Below are 20,282 nucleotides of genomic sequence, written 5' to 3' on the forward strand. Positions count from 1 at the left end.
CCTCCCAAACAGCACCTCCGCAGATGACCTTACCAGCAGATGATTCTGATGATGAGCATGCTCCCTTCCAAAAGCCCTGCCTCTGGACACAGCAGGCTTTGGTGCGATGACTTAGATCTAAACCACAACACACCGCTGATAAATGATGGAGCAGACCATCTCCAACGCCTGCTCATTCCACTGTCTTCCAGACTGCCTTTCACGAGTTTTTGTTTGGGGACAGTGACACCCACATCAGGTTGCTTACCTGTTTCTGTAGACACTATTCCTAGAGACCCAAGGACCCAGACATGATTGCTGTTCTAGTTGCTACACATTTAGGGGTGAGGAGTCTTTCCCAGTGCCTTCAATCCCCTGCACTCTGTTGTTTTCATGGGGTGACCTGAGGAGCCTTTTCTGCTGTGTCTTGACATTGACAGCTCTGGCTGCCTTCCACTCCTGCTGGAGAATTGCACGCTTCAGAGAATATCCGTGCAGCACATAATTAGTTTGTATCTAAATATGGAAGGTAGGGATACAGAGAGTGCGAGGTGATGTTGACCCTCAGTGAGGCATCAGACACAGCTCTGCTAGCCCCCGGTGAGAGTGAGCCACAGCACAAGAGATGGACCCTAGATGTGAGCCTCCAGCAGCCTGGACCGAGGAACAGGGCTCTGAGGTATAAACTGTGGACTAAGTACTCCTCCCCCAGAGCCATTTGGTGTGCTGCTTGTTGAGGACTCTGCTGGCCTTCCAGGACTGGTCACTCAGGCAGCTGTGGACATTCCCCAGGACGAGAGGTCCCTGAGTTCCTTTCCAGCTGAGAAACTCGCCAGGCTATAGTGTGCTGAGCGACATGCAGGCCAGCTCCTAACTCCTCTGCCAGAAGCCCCCTGCATCATCTCCCTGCATTGTTTATAGTTGTCATTTTAGGGGCTCTCTTGACGGCAGGGCCCCAAACAAGTACTCCTGCCATGCATGCCCAGTGCACTCTGAGGCATACATCACATAGGCCTGCAAAAACAAATACTCTCTTGGATTTGGACTTGGACATGGTTTGCTATGGTTCAGATCTAAATTGTGCCCCCAGTGCCTCACAGGTTCAGAGGTGGGGCTTTTGGAAGGTGATTGGATCCTGGGGCACTACATTCATTGGTGAATTCATGCATTGGTTTATTGATAAGATCAAGGAGGCTTTAAAACTGAAACCAGAGGAATCACTTCTCATTCCCCTGACTTGATCAGAGCTTAGAGGCACTGTGCTGCAGACTTAACTGGGAAAGATTCAGAGCCGGTCTCCAAATCCCTTGCAGGATCAGAGTGGATGGGGATTGAAGGCTGCTCCATTCTCATGGGTCTGTGATGGTCCCCATTGAGGCCAGGCAGCAGCATGAGGCAGAGGGACAGGGAGGTACTTGTCTTGTGACAATCAAGGAAGAAATTGTCTTTGGTGCCCCTGCCCTTCCTCTCCCTGCCAGTCAGGGACCAAGCCCTGTAGCACCCACTGCTGCAAATGACTCTGCCACCCTCCTCCAGCCCGTTTCTCCACCAGAGGCTGCAACCTGGTCCTTGCACTTCCCAACACGGGGGCAGTGTAGTCTCCTTACTCTCCTTCCCAGCATTCCTTCTGTCCGTGGCAGGATTGATCCTGGTGTTTGGTCCCGATACCTTCATCTCTTGTGCACACACTGTCGGGAGCTCCTCGTTTGGGCCCTCGGTGGGACCACCTCTGCCTGGGACCCCGTCTGCTGGCCAAATTCAGCCACATTCCTGCCTCTACGCTGTGTGGCATTATTTTTAGAATGTTTTATTAGCACTTCTTTGCAGTACATGATGGTTGCATTCCTTATGGAGAATTGGAGTACGCACATGAGGCATGTCGGTTCTCCCCCTGCCTCACCCCAGGGGCTTCTGTTCTTACTTGTTTCCTCCTGCTACTGCCCCATGAGGCACCCAGCTAAGGCTACCAAGTGCTCCCTCCCTTAGGGCTCTGCGCTCAAAATGCCATGGGCTGGCACAGTGGAGGAGTAGACGAACAGCTGCGCAGACACTGAGTCTATTGATGTGAAAGCTATATGTGCAACAGGCCCTTACACACACACACACACACACACACACACACACACACACACACTCAGAAATAGAATTACTAGTGGGTGAAATATGACATTTTTTAGAAAGAGAAGTGGATTTTGGAAGCAGACAGAAATGAAATCCGGGCTCTGCAGACTTGGAAAAGTATTTTAGCCATTTCCTCAGCTGTAGAGTGGGAATAATTCTGTGTATCACTGTGTGAGAGGGCACCGTGAGAGCGCCTGGTGCCTAGCTCTCTGCGCCCGGGACCTCTTCCCTCTCTTCCGGGCTTCGCCAAGTCACCCAGGTGACCGGGGTCACATCCCTCAATCTGGACACAGTGCATGTCACACAGACCATCGTTGTGCGCCTCTCCAAGGGGTGCTAACCCCTCCATTCATGTGCTTTGCCCGCAGCCCGGCATGTCTTCCAGCTGAGGGCGCACATGTACCAAGCCCGGGGCCTCATTGCAGCCGACAGCAACGGACTTTCTGACCCCTTTGCCAAGGTCACGTTCCTGTCCCAGTGCCAGACCACTAAGGTAAGCAGGGAACCAGCTGCTCTCTCCCTGCTGCACAGGAAAGGGAAACTGAGGCACAGGCACACATCTGCATCCCTGCCTGGGAACCTGAAAGGTGTGAGGTAGGGAAGGGCTACCGTCCCTGAGAACCACTGTCCTAGGGCAGAGGAGCCAGTCCCGAGGCAGAGGGAAGATGGGGGAGAGGAATGTGGGGAGGGCAGAACCTACACCCGAGGAGCCTGCAGAGGCCAGGCTCTGTGAGCAGGCGCGACCCTGAAGGAAGGCAGTAAAGGAGGCCCGTGGTAGGAGCGCCCTCATTGAGGGTCTCAAAGCCCAGCCTCTGCTCCCAGCTGGAAGGAAGGCTTTGCACACATTTAACTCTTCTGTGCTTCACAACCCTTCACCATACACTGTCCTGGGAATTACAGGGGAGGGTGGGTTTGCTTTTCGGGAGGGGAGCCAGGAGAGACACCAAAAGGAAGGTGACTCTGTCTTCGATCTGTGCCTGAGAACTGCAGGTGGCTTTTCATCCTGGCTTGGAGTGGCTGTACAGCACAGTGATGCTGCCTGTCAGCCTGGAGCCCTGCTGCCCCATCCAGTCCCCAAGCCTGCTGCTCCCTAGCTGCTTGATGCTGAGCAGAACCCTTGGCCCTCAGTTTCTTGGTCTGAAAGTAGGGCAGCATCAATGGGCACAGCGCCCAGAGGGGAAAGCACCCCACATCATGCCTAAATGTGCATAGATTCTGCATGCTGCTCAAGGTGCCCACACAAAGCAAGGGGGCCTGGAAGGGTGGGCGCTCTCCTGAGCCCCAGCACTGGACTCCAGGCCCTCTGGTGATCCAGCAGGCAGGATGGATACAGTGCGCTCCTGGGACTGCCATCAGTGACCTTATTTTGCATCTCCATACAGTATGTTCCTTTGATTTCCATCCGTATCTCAAGGAAACAGATGGGGTTTGTTAATCAGATAATCATCAGACCAGGAAAATAGTTTCCATTGAGCCCGGGACTTTGCCTCCATAATTTTGAGCCAAGTGCCTAATTTTTGTTAATAATGCTAGCTGTCATTTGTAGAATTACCCCTCTTGCCACACACGGTGCCCAGTGTTTCCAATTCATTGTCTGCCACACCCCCTTCAGTGCACAGGGGGATGTTATGAGCGGCCCCTTCTGCAGATGAGAGGTAAGGCTCAGAGCCTTTGAAGCCAGAAGGCAGTAGAGCCAAGGTGTTCTGTTTCCACTTGGGGAAGAAAGGATCCCGCCCCCCGTTTCAGTGAGAGAGGGACCAGTCTGCGGGGTTGCCTCCTTCTCCACTCTATGATGGGGAGCTGAGCCTAAGTCCGCAGGGCACAGCTGGGCTGAGTTCTCCTGTGGTGCCATGTGGGATGGACACTGGGTGTTTGGGACAGCTGCCCTCTGCGGGCCCGGCCTGCCAGCCCGTCCTTCACCAAGTGACTTGGTGGTCTGGAAAATTCCAAAGAGGGGAGTGGATTGCTGCAGGATCACTGAGGAAGTAGGACTTGGAAATGTTGTTACTGAAGGGTAATGGGAAAGGAAGATGGGTGCTATGGAGAAAGGCTTTGGGGAGGGTGAGAGAGGGGCCAGATGGCTAAGGGGAGAGCGGGAGAGGAGAGTAGGGCAACTTAGAGGAGGGAAGCTGGGCCTGAGCTCCAGCAATCTGATGGCTCTTGGCTCTGAGGGCCTGACCTGAGGCCAAGATTGCACCAAGGTGCCAAGACTGCCATGTGGCACATATTTGGTAAATGTTTTGTTTTGATTTGATTTTGTGGTCCTGGCAATACTTTACTACACTCCTAGTTGAAAATGTTCGCTCATTTCTAGATGAGTATAGACTGGAATGGAGTACGAGTGTGTGTGTGTATGTGTGTGTGTGAGTGTGTGTATGTGTGTGTTTGTGTGTGTTTATTGGGGAGCTACTGTAAGCCGGGAGATAACACTCTATCTCAGACGATGGTCAAAACCATGCACAAGTAGGTGCTAACCCTGTTTTAATGGGAAAGATATAGCTTGGAGAAATGAAATCATTGCCCAGGTTGGACACGGGGTAGCGGGTTACCAACTCCACAGCTCTCTCCTGCGCCGTGTCTGCTGACTCCTCAGTGTGTTAGCTCAGTGTCACCTCGGCCTCCCCAGTAGTGGTTTAACCCAGTTAAGTGCATGATGTGGGGCTGAGCGCCGGTGCCTCTACAGAGGAAGGGAGACTGCTCTTTAGTACCTCTCAAAGGTGACTGTGTGGTCTTTCACGCCCAGATCTTCTCTGAAACCTCATTTTATCCGCAGCATATGTGACATCACGCAGTGACTATAGCTGACTCCAGCTGAAGCTGTGAGCTGAGAGCTTCCCGTGGGCCCAAGTGTGGAGTCTGTCTGGGCCGGGGCTTCCTCCTCACCCTCACAGAGTGAACAGGCAGAGCTGCTGTGGAAATTTCCCGGGCTGTGGGCCGCTGTGGCCATTCACCCGTGAAGCCACCCCTTTGCCAGGAGGTGGCCCTCTGCAGGGCTGGCCTCACGTATCAACGGAGCAGCTGCTGTGGGCACAGGGCCTACCAGTCCCGCAAACACCTCTGGGCTTGGGCTCCGCGAAACTGGCGTGTAACTAAACAGAGAATGGAGTCAAAAGCTCCATCTCTTCTAAAGCATCTTGAATGGCCTGGCGAGGGCGCTGCTCACCAATCCTCAGTGGTGCCATCTGTTTTTGGACCAGTGGCGGAAGTCCTTGTCCTTCCTTGCCCTGATTTCTCCATCTGTAAAATGGTGCAGCAGCTACCAGCATCATAGTCTGCACTGTAGCAAACCCCACGGAAGAAAGATGCCATGCAGCGGGTGAGGGTTGTTTTGGAGGCCCTGCCCTATTCCGAGCAGTCAGTAAATGTCTGCAAAGCCTTTCTTATAAGGAATCTTAGTTTTAAACATTAGATATTTGGTGAGAAAATTTTATTTGTTCATAAATGAAGAATCACTAGATCTGCTGCTCTCGCTTTTCCCATCTGCAAGGTGGAAAAATATTAGTTTTTATTGGATGAGGACAGTTGGGTTTGTAGCCTGGGCCTTAGAGCCGGGTCATCCAGGTCAAATCTGAGCTCTACCCCTGGCTGTCCCTGGGCAAGTGAGGCACAGTCCCCTGGCGTGTACAGAGCTGTGCCCTGCTCACACAGGGCTTGGACAAGACTGGTATGCAGTACAGCCGGGTGCACAGGGATGGTTCAGGGAGGGCAGCCGCTGCCATCGCAGCACCGCTGCGGACCGAACCGGAAGTATTCAAGCAGCATCGCTCTGCTCATAGAACAAGTAAGGGCCAGGAATCGGGTGGTCGTGGTCTGTCTATACAGAACAGCTCCCAGAGCCCCTCACAACCTCACAACCTCACGGTTCTCCTGGTCTCTGCTCCAGGTCATTTCCCAGACTCTGTCCCCAACCTGGAACCAGATGCTGCTGTTCAATGAACTGGGGCTGCACGGAGAGAAGAAGGAGCTGGCAGAGGCCCCACCGCTCGTGGTGGTGGAGCTGTATGACAGCGACGCTGTGGTGAGTGAATGCAGTCACTGCACGCACCTCTCAGGGCTTCTTCCTTGGGGTGGGGGTGGTGATGCTAAGGATCGAGCCCAGGGCCGCATGCAGTTCACACATGCTCTCTATCACTGAGCTGCAGCCTCACTGAATTGTCCAGGCTGGGCTTGAACTTGTGATCCTCCTTTCTCAGCCACCTGTGTAACTGGAATAGAGGCATGCACCACCTCACCTGGACGACTCACTTTAAATTGAATAAAGTCCCGGCTTTGCACAAGGTTAGGGCCCTCAATGTGTCTAGAGACAAAACTGACTCTACAGAAACTGGTGATGATTATTTGATTTATCCTGGGTTTTTCTCTTAGATTTTTCCTGTAAATTATAATCAGATCTAGTGAGCAAACTGGAGTGTGTGCATTGCACACTTCCTCAGAGATGTGATACTCGTGTGCAACAGCACACAGCTGTCCCCACCCCGGCCAGTTCCGCATCGCTGCTGGTTACCGAGAGTTAGGGTCCCACCCACTGGAAGGGAAGATGCACTGTCACTGACGCCTTCATCACTACATCTCTTCCATGCCTGGCTGTAGCTTCCGTCTTGGCAGCAGCCTGTGCACCACTCAGCAATCACCCACTGCCTCAACTCCACCTGCCCTCTGGACAGCCCTCCTGAGGGCTGCACACAGTGCTCTCGGGAGTCAGGGGTGGCTGAACCAGAGCCCCACTCCCATCTCAGTCTGCTTCCTCCCAGTGGCCAGCAGTATGAGCTCTGGTTCCTGAATCCCAAGGCAATGAAGCAGACAGCACCACTGCTAAACCTGACCTGGGCCGGAAGCAAGCATGGGCACTGTCCTCGGCTGCAGTCGCCCAACAGTTTCCCCTCAGCAACTGTGCACTAATGGCCACCGTGGGCCAGGAAACACAGCAGTGCCCAGTAGGGGCCAGCGGAGCCGGCATTCCTGTGACTCCTGAGATATGGGCATTTAGATTGACACTGTGCTCCCTGAGGCTCCTGGGGAGCATGTAGCTAGATTCCTGTAACAGGCCTGGGGAAACAGGACATGGCGACATTGAATAGCTCTTAAAGAAACTTGAAGTTGATATTTTAATTTCCTCTCTACTTCCAAGAGAAATAGAGCAGAACTGGACCATCACTCAACTCATCATCCTCTTCCTTTATCACCATTATCTTATCATGTGCTGGGTACTTGTATACCACTTACTACAAAAGGATGTACATTGTGTCATTAATCCCTGAGGCCTTATGAATACACATAATGTTTAACCACTTTATAGGCACTAGGCTTAACAATGTCGAATAGCTGGCCCAAGGCCATGGAGCTGGACAGAGGCAGATATGAGAACTCACACCTAAGTTTGCCTCACTTGGAAGCTCTGCTCCCAACTGCAGGAGTCCCTGCTGGAGAGCTTTGGAATGCTCACTCCCACCTAGCTTGTCCTTCTCTCCTCCTGGTCTACCCAGGATCATTATGTTAACGGGGGTCAGTAGCACAAAGAGCAAAAGAGAGATACCCCCAAGACAGCCTGGGGCCTGAGTCCCAAGGTGACATCTTTAACATCCCCTGGAAGCCCAGGTGGACCCCACAGCCCCAAGCCCATGGAATGGGGCAGAGGAGCTTAGCAGAAGAGTGAGTCAGGAGGGAGGAGGGCGACTGGTGCTCACACTGTTGTGAAGATTGTTTGCCAGATTGCATCGATGTGCACTAGGACCAAGCAGCGAACAGTCAGAGGACAGAAATTATTAATTTTTTTTTATGCTCTAGGGGAAGCCGGAATATCTGGGTGCTACGGTGGCTGCCCCCGTTGTGACGCTGGCTGACCAGGACTATGAGCCTCCCCGGCTATCTTATCACCCCATCTTCTGTGGCACTCTGTCTGGTGGGGACCTCCTCGCCGTGTTCGAGCTGCTGCAGGTGAGTGACTGGCAGTGGTGTCTGCACTCGATGTCCATCTGCTATGGCAACCTGGGAAGGTGCCTCCCTGAAGTGGCACGGAGAAGCTTTGCCTGGTCCCTCCCTGCTGTCCCCTGGCTGGAGGTGTCTCCTGGAGACCAGAGAGGGGACACTTAGGAACACAGGTGACATGGAGTAGTGCTGGATCCCTTGCTCTATAATCCAGAGTCCCAGGGTGGGAAATCTGACGGGCTTGCTCCTCACTGCTCATGCAGCCTCCGCATGAATGCCTGAGCCCCATGTGGACACATGCAGAAGGCAGTAAACATGGCAGGGTACACAACATGCACCTAGGTTGTATTTTCTGCCTCCCTGCTCTTCATCACCCTTGGCCTCCTCCAGCCTGCGAAGAAAAGAATATGACTTGCCTGTGACAGGATGCAGCTGGCTATGTATGCGTAGTGCAGCCTTCAGGGGTTGAGCTGGAGTTGAATTGACCTTTGCGGCCTTTTTGTCCTTGCGTTGTATCACAGTTTCCCAAAGACAAAGCTCTTCCAGTCCTTTCCATGAAGCTCCAGGGAATGTATGGTTGTGAGTCTGGGAAGGCCCTTCCAGGAAGCAGAGGCAGGAAGGGTAGCTGAGACCCTGAAGTCTGGGTGTCCAGTAGAGAACCAAACAGGACATGGACAGGACAGAGAAAAGGTGGGTGGTCTGGGTCAGATTCTCCCCAGACCTTGCACTCCCTTTGACATCAGGGTACCACAGAACTTTGCCTGTGGGCCGGACCAATCCTGTCTTGCTCCGTTAATGAATCCAATGGCCTGGATGGCATGAACCACAGACACTTATTTCTCTCAGTTCTGCAGGCTAGGAGTCCTAGACAGAAGCACTGGCAGGTGTGCTGACTAGTGAGGGCCTTCCTCCTCGTTTATGGACAGCTGTGTCCTCACAGGCTGAGAGATAAGTGATCTTTCTGGGTTCTTTTGTTATTAGGACACTCATACCCTTCATGAAGGTTCTGCTCACATGAGCCAGCCACATCCTGAAGGCCTGACCTTCAGATATCACCACACTGGGGGTTAAGATTTTAACCAATGCATTTAACATTCAATCTGTAAAATCCTCTACTGGAGAGTTTGATTTAAGACTCACACGGTAGGGAAACTAGAAGGTGAGCATTCCTAACACATGGGTAAGAGTAAAGATGGCTAGGCATGGATTCCAGGGTATGAATCTCAGCTGTGCCGCTTATTGGTTTGTGATATTTTTAGTAAGCTGCTTCATTATGTTTCTGCAAAGTACAAGATGATAATCAGTCTCCCTAACATGCATGGGCTAGAATAAACAATCAACACACATTAGTTATTTCATTAGTAGTAATAGTATTATGTCATAGGATATTACAGTAAGATGTTTGATCCCACCTATTTGTTTTAGAAATTAAAACTGGACATAAAAGCCATGAGTAGTTTGATGTAGTAGGATATCGAATAAGTAAAAAATAACCTACTAGTTTTAGACACTGAGCTGGTTAGAAAGGGAGCAACTTACTCCATGGCAGCTCAGAGGCTGGACTCGAGGCAGACAGATTTCCAACTGCTGCGAGTCTGGGGAACATTGAAATGAAGGAACAGATTCGGGCTAGATGCACTTAGGTTCAAACCTGAGCTCTGCTCTCCTCTGCAATATGGAAGTTGTGTTGGCTCTTGTGTTGGATGTGTTCTCAAACCCATGCTGTCAGAGGCTTTGACTGTGATTTGCTTTTGGCTCCACATGAGGAAGAACATTTTCAGGATGGAATGGCTGCTTTGGAGAAAGTGAGCTCTCTGTCAGGGAAACATCTGAATGAGCTCTCGGGGAATGCAGTAACAGGCATTCAAGCACCAGTTCCATCTGCATGATGCTTACAGCTTAGGAATGGTACTAGGTTTCAGGGCTCCAGGAGAATAAACTAAGTGGATTGCAACAGAATTGGCTGCAGCCAGGTACATGTGATTCACACAAGAATATGGATGGTCAGAACCAAAGGCAGCCTTGGAAACTGGCGGGTCTGTCTCCACTCAGCTGAGAGCCCAGTTTGCTTTAGACTGTCAGCAAGCAATCTTAGATTAAAACCACACACAGCACTAAATAACACTGAGTCTGTATATGGGGAGTTTGCCTTTGTTGATCTTCCCATCACTTCCAGAGGGAAATCTAGTCTCTTTCTGTCAGTAACGTCTCTCTCAACTGGCAGCTTCCCTTTCTAGAGAAAGCACTGACCTCACACTCAATACCTCCAGAGAGGATCATTGGAACCCAGCAGAGCATTTCCCAAAGTCTGCTTCTTGGAACACCAGTCCAAGTAAAAAGGAAGCAAAGTTCAAAACTCACTTCATATTTCAATAACAATGTTTTATTTTCATTTAAAGTTAAGTGGTACTTTTTTTACCTAGCAACATGAAGTTTTCATTTTTAAAAACCAAAGTTGCATCCAATCAAAAATGGCTATTAGGTATTGTCAAGGTGTAAATGGCTGACACGGGAAAGCTACATCTAGTCTAGCACTGGCATTTTGCTTGAGAAAGCTGAGGCTCCAGGAGCCAGGCACTTGCTCTTTTCTGCACTCAGCAGCCCTCCTAAGTGCTCTGGGCCTGACCTTCCCACTTGCCAGTGAGGGGCTGGACAGGTTGATCCATTCAGGCCGTCCAGAGCTCGGCATCTTTATCCTATGGTTTCACCTCCCTTCCTGCCTCTGCACTGAACTGGGTACCTTGGTGAGTGACCTGCTGCTTCCCGACAGACAGCTACCTCGATAGAAGAAGCACTGTGAGAGGTAAGATACTTAGGAGATACAGTTCATTAGGGTTTCGTCAGGACTTCTCATGTAATCACTTGTTCAGAAAGCAATTTGATCATCAGCATGGCTGTCTCAGTATGCAGATCTTACACACACTGAGAAGATGGGGACAGAAATGCCTTCATTTGTCACCAGCTTCTCTCAGTTTTTGTCTGTGGACAGATGACTTTGGCTTCCCTATCTCCAGCAGTCAAACACTTTCCTGTTTCAGAAGGGCTTAAGAGCCTGGTCTTCTATACACAAGATCAAGTTCATTATTTTCACTTCCTTCCTCTGCCCAAGACAGCTGTTCTCTGTCTTCTCAGTCCTAGTCCAAACCCTGTGTTGGCCCAGACACTGGCTTGGAAATTCAGTCGACCTTAACATTGCACAGTGAGCCTGCATCCACAGCCCCAGTGGCCCTACCTGTGGTTCCTGCATGTTCCTGTCTTCTCTGTCCCCAGGGCTCTCTGCATTCTCACGTGGATGCCACATTGGGTTCCTTGCGAGCCCTCTGTGGGCCCCCTGTGCTCTTCCTATCCACTCCACCCTCCACATCTCTCTAAGCTACAAGTCGTTCACACCACTCTCCTCTCTAGAAACCCTCAGGGACTCCTCATTTCTCACCTATAGGAACATTTCCCAAAGGCTGATTTTGAGATAGTATTCTTTCAAATAGAATAAAAAGAAAATCTAAAATGTGCTTCCTATTTATATCTCTCTTGGAATTCTGAAATGCCCAATATATGGTAAAGGCTCTGAGAAGTCCTATAATAAAAGATGCTTTTTAATTTTTCTCAAAATCCAGTATTTCCCAAATGTGTATGACTATAAAACCTATACTGGATAACTGTTAATATTCTACAAAGAGAAAATCTAGCTTATAAGAGAATGTCAAATTTCCATAGCCTGTCTTTTAAGCTCTCCTCTCTGCCCAACTAACTCCCCTGCCCCTTGTACCTATCTGTGAAAATGGCCATCACCAAATTTCAGAACCAAAGACTTCTATCCCAGGAAGATTTTCCACTCCACCTCAGTCTTATTCAGTGTTCTCTCTCCTTCCATCCTATACTTTGCCTCTTTTCAAAAATTTAATTCAGATCAATCATTGTTATGGCTTGTGTCTAGAAGTCCCCTCAAAGACTCATGCAGCCATAGATGGTTTTTCAGATGTGGCTGGATCAAGGGTATGATGCTGGGATTAAGGATACCCCAGCCTGGGCATGTATAAGAGACAGAAAAAAGGCTGTTTGTTGCTTGATGGTTTGCTGCTTTGCTGCTTGCTGCCTTCTGCCTACTATGAACTGATTCTCCTCTGCCATGTGCTACTCTGCCTGCAACCAAACCTCTACAAACTATGAACTATAATATTTTTACTTTGGGCATTAGGTATTTTGTCTCAGCAATGAGAAAAGTAACTAAGACAATTGTTAACACACTAATGAAATAATCCTCATCTCCTCCATTAGTTTGTAAGTTTCTTGAAGAAAGAACTGCTTTACATTGGATTTATACATTCAAATACATATTTATTGAGTGTCTGCTGTGTGCTAGATGTGGGCCAAAGGAGCTAACAAAAATAATAGCTCTCTCTGCCCATGTGGGATTTATGTTCTAGAGAGAGGAGACAGGAGACAACACGGCCTAAATTATAACAGCAATTTGCAAACCACATAGTGTGTTATAATGTAGCGAATGCTGAGGAGAGAAGGCAAAGTAATATGATATGAGATGGCCATGGGTACAGAAGCAGGGGCAAGGTTGACATTTTAGGTGTCCAGGGAAGCATCACTGGGAAGTGGTTCTTAAGTCAAGACCCAGTGAAAGAAAGGACCAAGCCATGTACACAGCCAGGCAATTAGCTTTCAGTGTCCAGGGAATGGCAAATACCAGCCCTGGAAGCCTGTGTGCCTGGCATGTTGAAGAACGCAAGTGTGGCTGGAGTGGAGTGAAGGGTGGGGAGAGAGAAAGAGAGGAGGTGACACAGAGCCATGTAAGGACCCTGGCTTGGATTCTCAGAGAGGCAGAAAGCCCAGGGAGGATTTTCAGCATCTTGGGCTTAGATGGAATGTGGTGGAGGATGGTTGAGTGTGTTTTGAAAGGCCAGGTGGGGGCACATCCAGAGGCCATCCAGACTCAAGACTGTAGCCATGCAAAGGAAGATCAGTGGCTTCAGAGTGCAGCTCAAAGGTAGAGACTACATGGCCAGCTGGTGGATCTGAAGTGGAATTGGGAGATTCATCTCCATGTCACACACAGAAGCCAGCAATAATATTTTATACAATTAAACTTTCAATGAAGTATGCAGACCTGAAATATAGACTTTCAAATGCATTTGCCACTCGTTCCATTCACAAATATTCACAGTTTTGTGTCTGAGGTTGATTTCGATTCTTGGGCCATGCCCTGGACCATTCGCAGCACTGTCCCTTCTGCAATTGCAGGAAAGTCTTCTTTCTTGCACTTTTGCCTTCTTGTCCCTTAGTCCTCTTCTCAACACTTAGGACACTGTTTCCCTGGACTTACAATATTCCTCGTTTGCAGAGCCCTCTTTGTCCTTTTAAAACTTTCCTCTTCCCTGCTGTTTGTGTGTTCTAGGAAATTCACTTTCCTCTCATAGAATGTTCTGCTTCCTGTGTTAGTTTCCTGTTTAGTATAATAAAGTAGCACAGGCAGGGTGGTTTAAGATAATACCCTTTTATCATCTTACATTTCTGGAGTTTAGCAATCTGGAAGTGGTCTTGCTGCGCTAAAACCAAGGTGTTGGCAGGTCCCTGTTCCTCCTGGCGAGTCCGGGGCGAGTCTGCTCTCCCATCCTCCTAGAGGCTGCCTGCATTTCTTGGCTAGTGGTCTCTTCCTGGGTCTTCAAGTCAGCAAGGTATCTTCTTCACATCGATCTCTCTTTGTCTCATCCATCTCTGCTCTACTCTCACCATCCTATGTTCTCAGATGCTCCCTCCTATTTCCATTTTATGAGGCCCCTGTGATTACACTGGGATCAGCTGCCATATGCCCCGTGCTATGGAAGGTCATGTGTTCAGTAAGCTGTGGGTATGAGTATTTGGGCATCTTTGGGGAGCTCATACTCTGCCTACCACACTTCTCAACTCCTAGAATCATCTCTTTAATCTTCTTACAGGCAGGGGAACTGCACACCCCCATTTCCACCTGCTCTGTGTGATGGGCACCCCCTGGAGTTGTGCTGTGCATTTGTGCGTCAGTTCTGTCCTCTTAGACTCAATTCTTCCCTCCCATTCCACCCCCTAGGAATCTCCTTGCTATTGTGAGAGCTTTCTCCACTTTCTTCCTATATTTTTAGGGTGCAGAACGTGATGACCCTGTGCCCTTCCTGTTTTCCATTGCTGGGAAAGTGAACTCTTCTTCCTTTATGCTCAGTACTCCTTAAATCATCCCATTAGAGTCTGCGTGAGGTGACTGGCTTTCCTTCAGACAGCATCTCTGTGATTGATAAGGGTGAAGTCATTAGTTAGTGAATGATCTACTGCTCTTGACTTTACAGAAGCCATTCACCAGAAGGTGGAGGCGGGACCAGGGCAGGCAAGCAGGCTGAGACCATATGCATTGTTAGGCTTCTCCCGCAGAAGCCGTGCAGTCCTGAAGAGAATCTCAGGATTCGCCTGACTGTGGAGTCTGCACTGGCCTCCTCGGTGACCAGCTCGTGAGCACAGTCCTGGCTCTTGTCTCCGTTCCTCTCAGGACCCAGGAGGCACTGTCTGCTGCAGCTTCACCCCTGTGCTCAGGTCTGTTTCTGGCTCTCTACAAACTCACTCTGACTTCGGGCCCAGGATATTTCCTCTGGGATCTTTTTTGTTTGCCAGAGTGGGGGCCAATTTCTTCCAGCATTCTGAAGATACCAGCCCATTCCTTAGGCCTCCCTTTCTCTGATGAAAACCTGAGTATCAGTCTTGTGCTTTAAAAGGTGACGTTCTTGTTTTCATTCATTCACTAAGCCCTTCTTTCCAGGGACTACACCATCAGTCAGAATTCCTCCATCTTCCTTTTTGTTGTAGGTTTTGTGCTCTATTGAGATTCTTAGTCATAGGTCTTGCTGAACAGATTTGGCCCTTTTGTGTTGGATTCATACCTGGTTTATACACCATCAGACTCCTCTGAGTGCTGTTTCTCTTGGCTTTTAATCACACTTCGTATTTCCTTGCCTGCTCTATTTTATTGCATGCTAAACACTGTATATAACAATACGTAAAGATTTGAGCCTAGGTGGTATTGTTTCTTTCCAGAGCATTTAAATGTATGTCTGAGGTATTTTGGGCCACCAGCAGCCCTGGATCATCTGTGTCCAGCTGGAGACTGAGATAACTTGAGGTTGAGCTTTAATCTTTGCAAGCCAGTAAATTTCCAGTTTGCCTTTACTCTCAGGGAACTGCTCTATGCCAGGAAGCAGGCCAGGACCTTCTGTGCCATCTCAGTGATTTTTCACAGCAGATCCATGACCTGGACACCATTAGCTCCATTCCTCGAACAACAGATCTGAGACTCCACAACCCCGAGTTCACAGTTAGTGAGGGGTGGAGCCTGGACCAGTCCCTCACCTGTGCTGGATCCACAGTGTCACAGGACAAGCAGTGGGCTACAGGAGAGGAGAGGTGAGAAGGGCTCCCACACATGGAGGAGAGCAGAGTGGTTTCCAGACTCTCTGGCTGGGTCCCAGGCATCCCTGGAGTGGAGGCTCCTTAGTGTTTCTGTGAAGCTGCCTCCCTTGTCCCCTTGTCCCCCCACCTCACTGGCCCTGTTCGGGGCCTTTGAGGAGCTCACCCTGCTCTCCCTGGTCCTCACCATCCAGCCTTATAATGATCCATATCATCCCTGGGCCCTGTGCACTGGCTGCCTGTGCTGTGAGTGGCTTTATGGGCCAGCCTGCAACTGACACATCTCACTGTAAACAGTCACCATGTCCCCCATGCCGTGGGACACCCTGTGCTGTGGAATCGATTCCTCAGGGACTGTGCAGAACTTTTATGGACATGGAGCTTCTTCAGGGCGTGGCCCAGGCTGACATCTTGGCAGCCCCAGAACAAGGAATCAGGACATCTGTTACAAAGCAAGCAGTAGTGATTCCGGAGCCTGGCAAGGCTGTGCAGGAAGGGCGGGTGGGGACAAGGTGGTTCATGGATAAAAAGGTGCAAAGCTGGGCAGGAGGAGTCCACAGCACAGGGGGACAAAACGTGATCACAATTAATGGTTTCATAGTAGGGCGATTCTGAGTGCTCACAATACAGAGAAGTGATCAGAGTCTAGGGGATGGATCTGCCACTTACCTGGGCCCGAGCACTGCACGCTGAATGCATGTGCTGAAATGTCACACCACACCCCTAAATGTGCCACCAGCTCGTGTCAAACATCAGAGGAGCATGAGGAGCGCATCCAGAGGCTGCTGCTCCAGCACCCGCATCCCAGCTGCGTGGGCGCTGGCTCTGGAGGAGCAGTTTGCTTCTGCAGTGCACTGTCCCAGGCTGCCCCGCTCACTGGCCGCTGTCTCCTTCACCACAGCTCCCAGCCCTGGCTGTTCCACAGCTTCGTCCTCTTCAGCCTGTTTGGCACCTGCAGCATCTGCTCTCCTTTTCCTGTGCTTTCTTGTAATTAGCTGAACCACATCTGCCGTTGCTGACTAGAATCTGTCTGTACAAAGGGGATGGGCTGCCTGTGCCCTGCAGGCTTTGGTGAGCTCCAGGGTTTTTCCAGCCAATGGGTCAGGCAGCCAATAAACATTTATCACAAACTCGATGACCACAGAGTGCCACTTGAGGGGCCTGGAGAATGAGATGAAGTAGGCAAAGACTTGTCTGGGCTAAGTCATGAAAATATTCAGGCAGATGAACAGCGGTGAAGAGAACCCCTGCTCCGAAGCAGTACTCAGCGGGGCATCAGATTCCTGAGAGGCCTGAAGGTTCACTGGGCCCAAGAGTGGAGGCTCAGAGAGGGGGAGTGACTTGTAGAAGGTCACACAGCAGAGCCTAACGTTTGCAGTGAGTCTGCAAAAAGGTCACACTGTCTTCCAAGGATGTGAGGCAGAAGGGCCACGGCAGGGGACCAAACAGGAAAGGTTTCTTGAAAGATGTGTGTTGCAAGCTGGTCATGAGGGCAGAACGGGGTGACTTCCACAGAAGAACCCTTCCTTACTGTGCTTTCTGTGTCCTTTGTGGGCAACTCCGGCAGAGCCAGGGTTCGTCCTCCTCCCGTGGCCAGTTGCCCCACGTGCAGCACGGGAAGGGAGGTGGCCTTCTCAAGGGTTCATTTTCTGTCCCACTGATGAAGCGCATGCTCAGTGTCACTGAACACAAGCCACGTGTCACAGTGCCGCATGGCTTTTCTGGAGCTCTTCACAGCACCTCCTTCCTCATTGGTGGCTGCATGTGTCACGTGTGGAGTGTGACGTTCCATCTCCTCGGATACAAGGAGCTCACGGAGAGCTTGTCTTACCAGCTTTGCAACACAGCCTAATTGGCGATGGCGAATCTTTTAGAGCTTTCAGTGACAACACACTGCTGGCTGCGGCACTCGTTCACCTCTGCTGGCCTGCTGCTCACTAGGTCCTGGTCATTCTTGCAAATTAAGCATTTACCGTATAACTAGACATGGAAACGGCACGCTCCTTACTGCATTTTATGTTATTTGGGAGATGATCTTCTGGCACTGCTCTGTCCTTCTCACCAGCACCCATTGCGTGGCAGGTCCCTGCTGCTGGGCTGCAAGCACTTCCTCCCGTTGATCCTCCGGATGTCACCCAGATCTACCCAGTTCCTACCAACATCCGGCCCGTCCTGAGCAAATACCGTGTGGAGGTTCGGTTCAGGAGGGTGGGAGCGGTCCTGGGGTCCAAGGCAGAGGCCCCGCCCACATGTGGGAGGGAGGATGTGGGACGGGAAACTGAGCCGGGAAGCCCCATCCAGCTGCAGAGGCAGTGGAGCCCCCAAGTTGGAACAAGGGGTCCTCGGGCACATGTGACTCCCTGCACCGCAGGGCTTGCGCCTGACTCCTCCCGCAGTCTGTAGTGACATCTCTGCGGGTCCTCTCCTCAGGTCCTCTTCTGGGGCGTCCGAGAAATGAGGAAGGTGCAGCTCCTCTCGGTGGACCGGCCGCAGGTTCTCATCGAGTGCGGGGGACGCGGAGTGAAGTCCTGTGTCATCCAGAGCTACAAGAACAACCCCAACTTCAGCGTCCAGGCAGACACTTTCGAAGTGGTGAGGACCTGCCCTTCCTGCCTGCTCACCCCACCCGCATGATCCCTGGGCCTTCATCTGCTGGGCTTGGTAGGTTTGCATTAGCTGTGAGACAGAGGGGTCATCATGAAAGGCCACATTTCAGGGTGAGATGAAGTAGGTATTTGGTGTTGGCGCTGTCATTTTCAGAGTTTTCAAGCATAGACCACACAACAAATCAAAACTGAAGAAATTTTGCCTAGAACAGTGGTTCCCACCTCACCCACATCAGCATCACTTGGAAACTTGCTAGAAATGCACATTCCCAGCCCCAGCCCAGCACTGCTGGGCCAGAAATGGCTGAGTGTGGTCAGCATCTCTGGGCAAGCCCAGCAAGCCCTCCAGGGGATTCTGACACATGCTGGAATCCGTGAACCACTGACCTAGAAGACAGACAGCCCACTGACATGCATTTTAGTGGCTGGATTTTTTTAAAAAGTCATTTGTATTTAGAAAGTCAGTAGTTTGCACATGTACTTATGCTTCTAAATTGACATTTTTGGCTCCTGTGCTCCTTTTCATTTCAATATTCCAACGTGCTCTTTTGTTGTCTGATTTGGAATTAACTGTGTAGAAGTTTGCTTTGTTGAACTCATTCAGCTCTGCAGCACACATGTTCTTAAACTGGCAGAGACCCCAGCTGAGGACTGTGGGGTTCCACGCCTGTCACGTGGGGTTGCATGGAGCCCCGGGGCCACTGGGGAGATGCATGTCAGGTGCTGTCCCCTCACTCACCCCCCATATTCAAGGGCTCAATTTTCATCATGCTGGGGAGCAGCAGATGTCATTAGAGATGTTGGTCCTGCTGGCTGATGATAGAGACCTCAGGACTGGACACACCGTTACCTGAGATGCACTGGCCAATGTCCTTCCTATTTTTGGTGCCCATTCTCTGGCTTGGGATGACAGTGCCCCAGGGTTTGGCACTGCAGGGCTGGAGTGAGGGGTGGACCAGCAAGGCAGGGATCTGGAGGGTGGATTCCCATCAGCCCCAGGGCTGCACGCACGTCAGCTGGCTGGGCTGCTTCACCCTGCTGTCCTGCAGGAGCTACCCGAGAATGAGCTCCTACACCCGCCACTGAGCATCTGCGTGGTGGACTGGCGAGCTTTCGGCAGGAGCACGCTCGTCGGCACTTACACCATCAACTGCTTGAAGCAATTTTTGTGTAAAGCCAGAGAGCCGCTGGCACTGAGTTCCCCGCCGGTTGGAGCCCAAGTCGAGCCAGGTAGGAAGCTTCCACTCCAGTCTGGATCCATGCTGCAGGTGCCTGTCTGCCCTGGAAGTGAGGGCTGGACTGCTGTGGGCTTTGATCCTGAGGCCCCTCTGCCCCACTGCAGCGGACTCTGACTGGTAGGGGCCTCTCCAGAAGACACCTCTGATGTGATTTAACTCCCTCTGCATCACACCCGCCCTCTTCCTGTGCCTTATTCCCCCCTCCGCCTGCAGTCTCCTCCTCCCGCTGTAGGCACCACATTAACACCCCTGTAAAACTCAGGCACATCCAATCTACATACATGGCAGGATGCAGGAGTCCTCCCTTGGTCTCTGATTCCTTGGTCTCTGATTCCTACTCAGTTTTACGATTTATCCATACTCTGTATACATCAGCTCCTTACTGCTACCTGCTGTTTCTTCTACAGTGTGCTGTTTCTTTCCCTTCATACTGGGTCCCTAGGCTGCCTGAACCCCCACCCGCTCCACACACAGCGCTGGGATGGATATCCTTGTGCACATTCCTGAGAAATTTGTGGGGTGGGATTTCTCAGGAATGTGTTCTCCTTCCAGGGACTGTGCTCTTGTAATTTCACTGGGGACCGCCAGAGGGCGCACCTGAGGCCACACTGAGGATGGTTACAGCCCTGCATCGGGGGCCCTTGCTCTCTCCTCCTCAGCAGCCTCTGTTCGCAAACTTTTGCATTTTTCCTTTGGTTTGTTTGGCTTTTGGTTTTTTGCTGTCCTGTGAATGAAAAATAGCTTCTTCTTGTTATTTGTGCTCAGATTTCTCTGACAGTTACTGAATTTGTACGTCTCTTAGCATCCTTGCTGCCTTCTTAGTCTTCTCTTCTGTGATCTGCCTACTCAGATCCTTTGCTCACATCATGTGTAGTTCCTTGGATTTTCTTTTTGATTCACAAGTTCTTTGTGGATTCTAGATGGTAATATTCTATAAATATGTATATTATAGCATAATATATTATACACTATATATATT

At 50.6% G+C, this 20,282-nt stretch overlaps 1 protein-coding gene across 5 annotated transcripts in view; it reads left to right on the plus strand.

Moving 5' to 3' along the window:
• The window catches only part of Fer1l6 (fer-1 like family member 6), a 123,369-nt gene that overhangs the window by 60,110 nt on the left and 42,977 nt on the right, over positions 1–20,282 (plus strand). For all 5 annotated transcript variants that reach the window (XM_010611236.3, XM_019205589.1, XM_010611239.3 and 2 more), the window contains 6 exons: positions 2,469–2,593; positions 5,984–6,118; positions 7,885–8,034; positions 17,542–17,652; positions 17,890–18,051; positions 19,115–19,295. In XM_010611236.3, coding sequence (XP_010609538.1) covers positions 2,469–2,593; positions 5,984–6,118; positions 7,885–8,034; positions 17,542–17,652; positions 17,890–18,051; positions 19,115–19,295 — 864 coding nt within the window. The remainder of the gene's footprint in view (positions 1–2,468; positions 2,594–5,983; positions 6,119–7,884; positions 8,035–17,541; positions 17,653–17,889; positions 18,052–19,114; positions 19,296–20,282) is intronic.

The sequence above is a fragment of the Fukomys damarensis genome, unplaced genomic scaffold (genome assembly GCF_012274545.1).
Source record: "Fukomys damarensis isolate Sample0158 unplaced genomic scaffold, DMR_v1.0_HiC HiC_scaffold_5, whole genome shotgun sequence".
Taxonomy (NCBI): domain Eukaryota; kingdom Metazoa; phylum Chordata; class Mammalia; order Rodentia; family Bathyergidae; genus Fukomys; species Fukomys damarensis.